Here is a 12,014-nt window from a genome sequence, read left to right as displayed (position 1 = left end):
TGTTCTTTCTCAACCTGAGCTGTGCTGCCCTCTGACAGCCTACTGACCCAGAGCCTAACAGTCCCACCCAGACGTTCAGAGCTTTCAGACAAAGCCCCTGTGGCAGCGTCATTATGTCATGAGCCTACTAGAGCTCTGTGCTCAGTAAAAACATCAAAGCTCGCTTTACAGTTTTATTGGATCATCTGGGTCTAGCCATTGTGGGTAAAACTGCCCTAGTTCTCTCAGAGAAGGAGGCTAATGTTCCATCCCTCCATCAAGAGACATCCCATTCATCTCATCATAAAGGGAAAGAGAGAACAGAAAGGGAAGCTGATATTTTGGACTTCTGTTTACAAATTGTATTTCTTTTTAAAAACTAGTAAAAAACACTTCAGAAAAGAGGTTTTCATTTATATAACACTACAAGCCTTTTTTTAAAGGTTCTGCATTAAAATCAGACTCATGTATAAAGACATACACAGATACAGTATTCAACTCTATTAGAGAAATACATTTTAGGGATTCCCACGTGTCTGACCTTATCATTGCTGGTGTTATCCTCCTTCACCATACTCCATGACTCTCCATCGTTACTGTAAGCAACTTTAAACAGTGACACAAACTGCACCACCCCAAAGTCCTTGGCCCCCTGAGTGATGATGCCTGTGAGACGCTTGGTCTTCTCTAAGTCGACCTGGTGATGGAACAAAGAAAACAGTTATACTCTGCAACATGTGCTGTTTTTTTTTTCTTCTTTTCTTTTTTTAACCAATGAAGACATTTTACCACTTAGGTTTCGCCCTCACCTGGATCCACTCTGAGCGGTTATTGTGAGCAGGGGACCAGGCGTTTGTCTTTCCCTGCTTATCCAGTCGGGCCAACTGAGGGTGCCACGTGAACGTATCAATACCCCATGTGCGGAAAGAGCTGGAGGCTAAAAGCTGCCCGTCTGAGATGAGGCGAGACTTCATTCCCAGAGGCTCTGAGCAACCTGCCGTGTTTGAGTAAACTGTGAATCAAAAGCAGACGGAGAGACGGAGCGAGAGGAAAACCAAAGCGACAGAAAGAAAAAAAGAGGAAAGAAAAAAAAGAATACACCCAAAGAAATTAACTTCACCTTTGCTCCATTTGAAGATAAATTAAAATATTCTGAAGAATGGAAACAATTCCATTTACTTTTACACCCACAAATGACCAAGAGGAAGGAAAAGAAAGAGGCGCACAGAAGAATGCATGCAACAAAGTCTATAAAGCTACGTATGCAGTGTGTAGACATTCATCATGCTTCTCTGTAAATGTTTTAGCTGTTTTGTTTAAATAAGGCAAAGCACAAAATGATGTAGATGGTTTCTGTCTCTGGGCTTGGTTGCTGCTTTTTGTTGTTGCACAGTGAGGTCTACCCACATAATACTGTTATACTATACATTTTCTATCTAACCACTAATGGATGGAGGCCCTGTTATGTAGTTGAATTAAACTCTTTGGCTGTCATTATACTTGTCAGTATAACCACAGCAAGAAGAAATCACCACCAAGATACAGAAGGAAAGTTAAACAAATGAGACTCTTTACTTTTCCCTGCTTCAGGGAACTATACATGTCTTTTTTTATCCTTTGTTCAAAATGCAAATGACTTGAACTTACTGTAGGTCATCTGTCCATTTTCATTGACATCAAATTTGTTTTTTCTATCCACCATGCCATGTTTGCTGTGCACGTTATAATTGTAACCGGATGTTTTGTGTGTGTTTACCATTGAGTTCACAGCCCACCAGTTCCATGCGCAGTGTGCAGGCCCTGCGGCAAACCACAGGGATGATGCGGATGTACTGGGCCACGATAGGAGGGTCAAAAAGGTTGGTCTTTGTGCTGTCGTTATCTGTGTTGCCCACGAAAACCTACAGCACACAGACACAGGACATAAGGCAAGTAAGCTAAAGAAAGAGAAGCTTTCTGCTGGAAAACATTGTAACCTGTATTTATAACAAGTAAAGTCCTCTGACCTTGTCCCTCCGTTGGCCATCCACTCTGTAAGTGGTATAAGCGCTTCCATCAAAGCTGCTCGCCACCTTGAAGGCCTTGATGTACTCAGACGTGCCCATGCGACTCGCACCCTGAGTGATGATGCCAGTCAGACGCATCTTCTTCTGCATATTAACCTGTTGTCAACAAGTGTTAGTCAGCTTCGCAGCTCTCATTCATCAGCCTCATGATTTCAAAGTGATCACTTCTCTCACCTCGATCCATGGGTTCTTATCATGGGCGGCGGAAGTCCAGGCATTGACGATGCCTTGGTTGTTGAGTCGAGCCAAGTCCGGGCCCCAGTGCTGAAGACCCAGAATGCCGTGGTGCACAGAGGAAGCTGAAATCTGGGACTCCACAATTGCTCCTCCCTCCATACCCAGGAGAGAAATGCAACCTGGGACATATATGATCAAGGGGGAAAGAGAGTACTTACATTTACTACAGTTTAAATCACATTAATTGTGTTAATTAACATTAAGTGCAACTTTGTTTGTTAAGTGTCCACTGAAAGTGGTGCTGAAAAATTATGTTGCAATTTCCAGGCTTTCCACAAAAAAAGAAAGACGATATTTTTAATAAATTATAATTATAATATATATATACTAATGTACTAATATATATATAATTATTTGTCCAGGATAGTATGTCACTCTTATTACAATGGTAATTATTACATTTAACACACATTCATTTGGCCAATTCCATAAACACAAGTCCTTGATTTCCTTTCACGTGTTTTTGAAAAGAGATTTTTAGGAAAAGCAAGGGACATTAGGCTACATAAATCTGAGAAAAGTGAAATTAAATGACATGGTAGTTGGTGAACGTACGCAGCTGGCACTGCTTTCCAACATTCGGTGAAGGGCACTGACAGGTGTAGTCTCCATCGAGATCTCGACATATCCCTCCATTCTTACAGGGCTGGTTGGCACAGTCGTTCACGTCTGAAAAAAAGACAACAACTTGTTGTTTTCAACAATTCTTTTTAATTCCTTAAACTAACTTTAGTCAGCAATCACAAAAAAGATGATTGTGGTCCACACCTGCTCACAAACAGTAGAGGGAGGTTGAGGCAGGTGGAGGGCTACAATAGCCTCACTGTGTCTCCAACATACAGATGATACAATTATGTTGTCTGAAACTGAACCCGATGAAAGAAATGCCCCTGAGGGCAACACTGAGAACACACTCTTGGTAACCAGTTTAACAGGCACGGCAGGTTAGGGGTCAAAGGTCACAGCTGATATTTCTATTTTGTGCCATGGCACGATGAATGTGACCAGACATAGGAGACTTTAGTAGGAAATGTGCATGGTGTGTCACCATCAGTTAGCCCACAACCTATCTGTGTATAAAATAATAATAACAGCTCCGATATCCCCACATGGAAAAAGTACAAACTGGGCTTTTTGGAATAGAGTTTGTATATCAGCTGATAGTGAAATTAGTCAATAAATTTCATATTTGAGGTTTTCCAGTATTTTGTCTACTTTAGATTCTGTTAAACAGATAAAAGCTTCACTTTCCTCCACAGTAGCCAATGGCAACAAAGCAAGTCTGGGGTCATTTCTTGAACATGCTCGCACTGCCAGACCTATCTTCACAGAGCTGTCAGCACTGGATTCTTCAAACCAATCACGGCACTAAGTCCCGGATGGTGCCCTTGCAAAACAGAGAGCGGAGATAGCAAAAACATACAGAGACATCTGGCGCATCAGGCTTTATCCCAGTAATCCGTTGAGCCAGACTACTTCCCAGTATCCCCCTTTAAACACTGCACATGTAATGCTCACCAATCGCCACAGGGTGGAATGCTTGCACAGCCTGACTACATGGTTTATCTAGAGCAGTACACACAGCACATTTCACTCCCAAATAGTTTCACAGAGGGATGCTCTGTGAAAGAAGAAATAAGAAGTCTCTGGGGGACAACAAGTGACTGCAGACAACCAGCTGATGACGAGAGAGAGGAGGACATGTATTAAGATCCCTTGGTAATGATGGTCTTTATATACAAACATTATGATCTGGTCAAAAACAGTTGCTCTTGCAGGGAATTATTGGTTTTGACTGCATCTTAATATATTTTGTACGACGTTTCCATGACATATGCAGTGAGACAGTCAGAACAGGGGTTCTGTGTGCAGCTCCACACCCTAATGCTTGCTCCAAGTGGATTCACTTAAAACCCATGGCTAAACACAGTAAAACATGCTCCTGTGGCTCATGAGTATGAACCTTCGAGATCCCCCCTAACTTCGGCCCATCATTTTCCCGTGTCAACTCAGGCAGAGCCCTGCTTCAATCTCTTATCATGAGGTAAATACACCAACTGTGGAACATCAGTTAGCTTAATCCTGTTCTGAATGTCACCAATGCACTTAATTTATCCGCTGCTGAAAGTCTGAGTATTTAACTTAAACCCACTGTGTTTTTAACCTATAGCCTTTTTGTTTTCATTCTGGCACATTTGTACCATGAAGATTCCTGCTGATTTGGACATAGCAGTTCCTTTTTATATTTCACAGGCAACAATAACCTGGATTACTTTTGATACAGAAGATAATACATGACTCTAATGATTAGGAACCCAGATCTAATTAAGAAAAACACTTGCTACACACTACAAAATAAGATTCCACTATACCATAATAAATAAAATGTAACTTTTGTCCATCCTTGCTTCAAGTCTCCTACTAACCCCAATGAACTGAGCAGATGACATGTTGACGTGATGCCACATGGGTCAGTTTAATTCTTGTTCCCGTTAACACTAAGAGGATTGGTCGCAACAAATGCCTGTATGGCTGTGACAACACTGGCACAACATGGCTAATAACACTAAAAATAGGTGATCCTACCAAGAGGGTCGTGAAATAGCCTTTCATATTTGATCTGGGATTATTCTTCACATGTTTTGGTAAGACTGTTGACATGACATTCATGCCCAGTATGTTATTTGTCCGTTGTTTCTAATGTTACATGCAAATGAAATGCAACTATTGCCATCTGACAAAGTAACTCTGACTTGTTAACGTCTGAAATACTATTTTACTACTAAACATACTGTATCATTAGTTAAACTATAAATTCATGTCTGTGCATTTACTGTTTATAATATATGGGACAGATTCCATCCCATTTTAACACCAGTCCAGCCTGTGACTTCTGACTGAACCAATTTAGAAAATGTTTGGGAGTAGACGACCTGACGGCAGAAAGACTACAATTGGTGGTCAGGCTGTGGGCTTTGGGAGGGAGAGCAGTTCATTTAAAAAACATGCCTCTTCAGTAATAGCATGAATTGAAGTCCTGAGAGTTACTTTAATTCAGACTTTAATTCTCTTCTCTATCTCTATTCATCTTTATCATCCCATGAGTTTTGCTTCCAGCAGTCATTCACACAAAGCCTATAGTTGTTTCAAACACTTCTTTTACTCCAGAGGATTTTGATAATCACATTCACGCTTGAAGAAAAATAATCCTTCTTTTTCTCGTTCTTTCAAGTCATTCTTCCACTGAGGAAACCCAAACGTCGGCAATAATTCAAAGTCATTATATTAAGAGGATATGATGGAATTCAGTGGTTTCAAATTCTTCATCTAATTTGGTCAAGCTTAAGCACACAGAGATGCAGTGTTAAATCGGCGTGGAAGGGGTCTGCATGCTAAGAGACTTGGAGTGGTCTTTTTACTAATTAGCCAAAGAGAATGACCGCAGTACCCGCTGAATGAAGCCCTTTCATGGAACTGCTGAGCTGACTACACTTTTATTCGCCGATGCTGTGACAAGATGGAAAAACCTCATGTGTTTACACTTGTAGAGAAATCTGTTGAAAGTGCAGGCTACCCTGCCATTTGTATTACACTGCATGCTGGACAAAATGTAGCCTGATTTTCTCGTTTTTTTATTTGCTTACCTTTTTCTTGACTTAGAATCAATCCATTACATTTTTTTTGTATCTAGATGCTCTGCTTTTTATCGAGGCCATACAGTCATCTTTAAATGACAAACCTTCCCGTCGTTGGTTAAATAAAAGACATATTCATTGACTAAATAGCAAGATATATCTCCTGAGAAACTGCCAAGACAGCATACGTGTTACATGTGCTCTCAACTGACAGTAAAATTAAACATATTTATGTTAGGTAGATGTGTTCACAAGGCAAGAGAAGCAGCTCAGACTGATGAATCACATCCAGAAGTAGCTTACTGATCTGGCAATGCACTCCCTGGAAGCCTGGCTGGCACTTGCAGATGTACTCGTTGAAAACATCTCCTCTTCTGGTTGGAGTGATGATCTCACACTCCCCATCGTTCTTACAGGGGTTAGGACTGCAGGGTCCTGAGACAAGGAAGAAGTAAAGAGATTAGTTTAAAGTGTGTGATTAACCATGCTTTTCCTCCAAAAGGTTCCACTTTACCGTACCTATCTCTGTCAGGTTGCAGGTGTCTCCACCAAAGCCATCCACACAGATGCAGATGAATGGATCCTCTCCTATCCCTGTCACACATGTTCCTCCATTATGGCAAACATTCACCTCACAGTAGTCACCTGAGTAAATGGCAAAAAAAAGGGAGTGGAAGTTATAAAATCACATCAATGACTATTACAAATCCATGCAACAAGACTTTAACACAGCTTCTACCAATGCAATTCACATTTGACCCATACAATAAGTATCATGTGGTCCATTTGTGTGCACAATGGTGGTGTTTTAACTTGTTACTATTGATACTAAAGACACCTATTTCTCCACTGCCAGATGCTAATATAAACTAGACAGTGAAGTGCAGCTTCAACACCTCCGAAGGGTTAAGCCACAGCTGAAAAAAACAAGCTGCTACTCATTCTCTGGAGGTTGTCAAAAGTAATTCTGGTAAAATGAATTAATTCACTATGTTATTTTAAGAAGATTGAGGTGAAACAAAGGGGTTTCTTATAGGCTGACGTAACTGTCTTTCAGAGGCTATAGCGGGCTTGGTATCACATGAAAGCAGAATGCAACATCTGGGTCTGCCCCTGTGCACAATGATGTGCAAAATTTGGTTGAGTGCCCCTTTTGAGCCACAGTTGGTAACTTTCATAAAACATAACTTGTTGTATTTGCAGAAACTGTTACTATATACTGACAGCACTATATAAATTTGATAATCTGTAGGGGAAAAAAATCCCATTCCTCTGCCTCCTCCTTGTGCTCCTAATAAGGAAAACAGCCAATCAGAGCTGAGCAATGCTTGGTTTTGGCTTAACTTGGTCACAAACTTTTTCTATTTTACGGCTAAACAGTGCACTAAAATATGATGTGAAAACATTTGAGGAAATAAATAGACAATATAGAAACATAATCTTGAGCCTGATCAGAGTTGTCTAGTTTTACAGTTCCCGAGCAGTCATTAACACACTGGAAGTTAGGGGTACTTTTTCAGATTATCTGTTTCATGTGCTACTGTCAGGATATACTGAGAGTTTGAGAAAATATAATATAACTAAAAGTTTTTTTTATTAAGATACCTACTCAACCTTCCATATCAAAGTGATAATGGTAAAATAACATGACGAGTTGTCTCTGTTTTTATTGTCTGGCCTGACCATCTGTAACAACAGTGGTGCTGCAGCTTTGACTGTGATGCCCAAAGTGCTGAGTCACAAAGTGCTGGATTAGGAAAATAATGGTATAGATCTGTAGTGGGAGTGGCAGCACACAGATTTATGAGTCACACTGGACTGGAGCAGTCAAAATTACAAAGACGTAACTTAAAATCTTTGTGTTTTTTATTTTTTGAGTCACTAGATGCCACGTCAGAGTCAACATTCAAGCTCTGAGCAACACCAAGTGGAACTACTGGCCTTTTGTAATTTTCTTTGGCATCTGTGAGTGAAAAAAAACTTGCCTCAATAATGTCACATAGAAATATCATATGGAGGATATTGGTGGACATGATTTTGTCACTGCTCAAACTGTTTCATACTAGAACACATCTGACAGACGTCAAACCTCTTAGAACTAGGCAGATGGACTTTGGTACGGAAGGGACATGTTTCAGCCTCAAAACAAACCTGACTATTTTCACAGAAAACATAATTGACCAGAGTGAACAATTCATGCAACAAAAAAGCTGAGTTATAAATAAGATGTTTGTGGTAAATAAACATGGTTACAATGGAGTTTAATGTGTAAACAGAATCTTAAAGGTGCTCTAAGCGATGTTGGGTGACGTTACTTCTTGTTGAAATTCAAAGTATTTTCGAACAAAACGAGGCTAGCTTGCCCCTCCCTCCTCCTCATCCCGTCCCCTCCCCTTCTCTTCTGTGCACTAACCCCCCATCCCCGCCCCCAAATCCTTCTTGTTGATTATTGGCTGGAACGCTGTTGGTGTAGCTTCGTGGTGCAGGTGGGCACAGTTTGTTTTTGTTGCCGTTTGTAGACCCTGGGCTGTCTACAGAGGCTGTGTTTTTTTACAGTGTGTTCTGGAGACAGACAACTCACAGATAGTGAGGAGATGTTTTTTTTTACAGTGTGTTCTTTAGGGCAGACAGCTCGCAGATGGTGAGGAGATGTTTTTTTACAGTGTTTTCTTTGGGACAGACAACTCGCAGATAGCGAGGAGATGTTTTTTTACAGTGTGTTCTTTAGGGCAGACAGCTCGCAGATGGTGAGGAGATGTTTTTTTACAGTTTTCTCTTTGGGACAGACAACTCGCAGATAGTGAGGAGATGTTTTTTACAGTGTGTTCTGGGGATGGGCAGCTCACAGATAGCGAGGAGATGTTTTTTTACAGTGTGTTCTTTAGGGCAGACAGCTTGCAGATAGCGAGGAGATGTTTTTTTACAGTGTGTTCATTAGGGCAGACAGCTCGCAGATAGTGAGGAGATGTTTTTTACAGTGTGTTCTGGGGACGGGCAGCTCGCAGATAGCGAGGAGATGTTTTTTTACAGTGTGTTCTTTAGGGCAGACAGCTCGCAGATAGTGAGGAGATGTTTTTTTACAGTGTTTTCCTTGGGACAGACAACTCGCAGATAGTGAGGAGAAGTTTTTTTACAGTGTGTTCTTTGGGACAGACAGCTCAAAGATAGTGAGGAGATGTTTGCTGTATGTGACAACAAATGTTCTAGCCTAAAACATGTGTGACATTGCTTAGAGCACCTTTAAAAAAGTGCCCAATCAATAAATATTGGAATGCCTTTGTCAGCTCTATATTGGAGGAATGTTGTCTTTATGAGGATGACAACAAACCGTGAGAACAGTTGGTGTTTCCTATTGCATACAGTGACTACTGAAAACAATATTTGGTAACCTATTTACTTGAATTGAAGTGCTGCCAACACTGACAACAGAACGTGTCAACAGCACGTGCGGTATTAAGAGCTTGCAGGATTAGCCAGGTGGTAAAGATGCATGCAGCTCTTTCAGGAACGAGCAGTTATACAATGTTACAGTGCAGCAGCTCACATGTGGCTCAGGACACCCAGCACACCTGACTGACAGGTGGGAAACGAGCAAAGCAAAATAAGCCCTGAATGTACACAAACATCATGGCAGCAGAGGTACGGCAGCCACATACAGTAAAGACAGTAAAAAACATAAAGTTGACATTTTAGGTGATTCTGGTTGCTGCCTAATCGACAAGTTAAACTAAAGTTAGGCGAGTGCAGCTGGTTAATATTGGCTCCGCATATAGAGATGGAGCACATATAAGAGCATTTGAATGGTATTAATTGCCTCTCCTGCTGCACCACTTCTTAGTGTGATATGAAAGGTGCCTAAAGGGGAAATGCTACATTATTTGAGCACAAATCTATTGGTTGCATTGGTGATGTACATAATTCCATTTCACTACTGCAAGAAACATCTATTTTACAAACATGCTTCTTAAAATATAACCTTTGTGTGAAATAAAACTTTGGAATAAGCCTCACATGTAATGACAGAGTAGTGTCATATTTATTTTACACCACAAAAAATAATAAGATGGCATGTTGTGATGGGACTTACACATCAATGTATTGAGTGCAACGAAACTGAAGTCATATGTAGTTTGTAGATGGGAAATTATCATAGGCTAAATAGGAAAATATTGTAAATATTTTGTTAAAACAGCTGTCACATATAATACATTTGGCATACATAGCAGCTCCAGTAGTTTAAGAGACAGGACTAACCAGCTGCACATCTCCCTTTTTGTCATTCATTAAAGGTCCCAGTTTCCCATCACCACAGACCTTGACACACACTACAGAAAACAAAACTGGATCTTAAAAGGCAGTAAAAGTCAAAGGTTCTATGAACTGAAGTTACTAACTATCGTTATGGGAAACAGAAAACATGTAATGGAAAATAAGACTAGGTAGCTTAGAGCTGTGCCAAAGTCCTCTGGTGGATTATATGGAAAAAATAAAGTAAGTCTGGTGTTAGTGGAAACCTATGAGACAAGTCAACAACATGAACAGACAACAGGAGTTCTGTATGAAAGCGAAAAGTTACCAAAAAGGACTTACCTCTGACTGAACACAGGCAAAGTAGAAGAGTCAACGTTGTTAAAGTCGCTGTTATTACATTTCCGGGACGTTTCATATTTGTTTACCCTTACTTTGTTTGTTCCGCAGGATTTTTTTCGTGGCGTTAAACGTCTGCCTAATGATGCCTTAAAGTGCTGTCGGAAAAAAAACCTAACCCTGGAAACCGTCTATTAAGGAAGGACGAAGTGATGAATGAGGGACTTGGGATTTTTCGATAAAGACTTGTGACGTTATATGGGCGGGGACCTCGGAGCCGCCAGTAAACACAGACAGTGACGTTTCCTAACATAGTAATTCGCGGTAGACTAAATATAGGCCACAGGACTATAGCCTACAAGTAGGTTGAATAAGACATAGCCTATAAAAAAGAAAGGAATTGAATTTGCAGCGTTTGTTTCTAGTTGTAGCAGCCAATCATCAAACAAGCCAGACAACTCTAAATGATTCAAAGAGCAAAAATGAAGAATTGCCCAAAGGTTGAACAATAGCCTGTGTGTATTACAGGCTTCATGAACCTAATTATAATCTCTTTAACATAAATAAGCTCTGGTACCTGGATATCTAAAATGAAAGGGACTGACGCGCTTATGATGTCGCCATTTTTCTTTTACCTGTTACTATTTTCCTGAAATTATATATTTCACTGTAATTTACAAATCAATTTTGCCTCAGTCACTGGCTATGTTGAAAAAGTTTACAAAACAGTTGTTTCTAACAGTATAATTGTATTTATTATGATTAATATTATACAGAATTTTCAGAATACAAAAATATCCTTTTTTTAAATGGAGGCCTACTTTGTCACACAAGGCTTAAAATTGAACATTACATTGGATTGTTAAAGTACAAATAATAATAACAATACCTTTCAGGTGATTGCATTTCTGGCCTTGAATCTTACAGTGTTATGCCTTGTAGCTTTATCTTTGCATCAACAATATCCAAGCATTAACTTAAAAACAGCAACTATAACAATCCAAACTATCAGAAAAATGCTAGTGCTGATGGCCATGAAACAGTGCTATTACCCACAATGAATTACAAGAATACACATATCAGTAACAGGGGACTCTCTGTAGAGTTTTGTAGCCCCTCTTCATACAGCATCCAGCTTGTGCAAAATGAACCTTGTCTCAGCCTCTTCTTGTGAGATGTGGAGATGGCACACGTCCATACAGTTTGAGAGGACATCTTGCCTTGAAGTGACAATGACATTTCTTTCACCCTCAAAGTGTTGAAGAGCTATCCTGGCAAAGTAGACAGTCAGCTCATCTTTGGTGCTGGTACTAGCAGTTGGTTGCTCGCCACCTTGCCTTCTCTCCCGTGCGGCCATCTTCAGTGAAGATGGGTGATCACAGCAATCAAACACTACATGGATCTCACTGTGCTCTTTGTTTGTTTCTGTCCAGTACGTCTATGAAGTGTTCATCCAATTGAGCACACATTGTGATCCATGGTGGTTTTCCCATTTCCTTTCCTACTGCCA

General features: G+C 40.3%; 1 protein-coding gene across 2 annotated transcripts in view; it reads right to left on the bottom strand.

Moving 5' to 3' along the window:
* LOC117946887 (EGF-like repeat and discoidin I-like domain-containing protein 3) overlaps positions 1 to 10,767 on the bottom strand; it is a 12,053-nt gene extending 1,286 nt beyond the window's left edge. The window contains exons 1-9 of one of the 2 annotated variants that reach the window (XM_034875360.1): positions 10,508 to 10,767; positions 6,437 to 6,562; positions 6,221 to 6,352; positions 2,838 to 2,951; positions 2,220 to 2,401; positions 1,986 to 2,141; positions 1,736 to 1,880; positions 789 to 991; positions 521 to 676 (exon numbers count right to left, since the gene is read on the bottom strand). In XM_034875360.1, the coding sequence (XP_034731251.1) occupies positions 521 to 676; positions 789 to 991; positions 1,736 to 1,880; positions 1,986 to 2,141; positions 2,220 to 2,401; positions 2,838 to 2,951; positions 6,221 to 6,352; positions 6,437 to 6,562; positions 10,508 to 10,583 (1,290 nt within the window). In that variant the 5' untranslated portion in view covers positions 10,584 to 10,767. The remainder of the gene's footprint in view (positions 1 to 520; positions 677 to 788; positions 992 to 1,735; positions 1,881 to 1,985; positions 2,142 to 2,219; positions 2,402 to 2,837; positions 2,952 to 6,220; positions 6,353 to 6,436; positions 6,563 to 10,507) is intronic. The other variant, XM_034875369.1, reaches the window with a different exon arrangement.
* Positions 10,768 to 12,014: the final 1,247 nt, after the last annotated feature.

Source organism: Etheostoma cragini, chromosome 1 (genome assembly GCF_013103735.1).
Source record: "Etheostoma cragini isolate CJK2018 chromosome 1, CSU_Ecrag_1.0, whole genome shotgun sequence".
Taxonomy (NCBI): domain Eukaryota; kingdom Metazoa; phylum Chordata; class Actinopteri; order Perciformes; family Percidae; genus Etheostoma; species Etheostoma cragini.
Note: the sequence above shows the minus strand (reverse complement) of the source record. Positions and strands in the feature narration are given on the sequence as shown.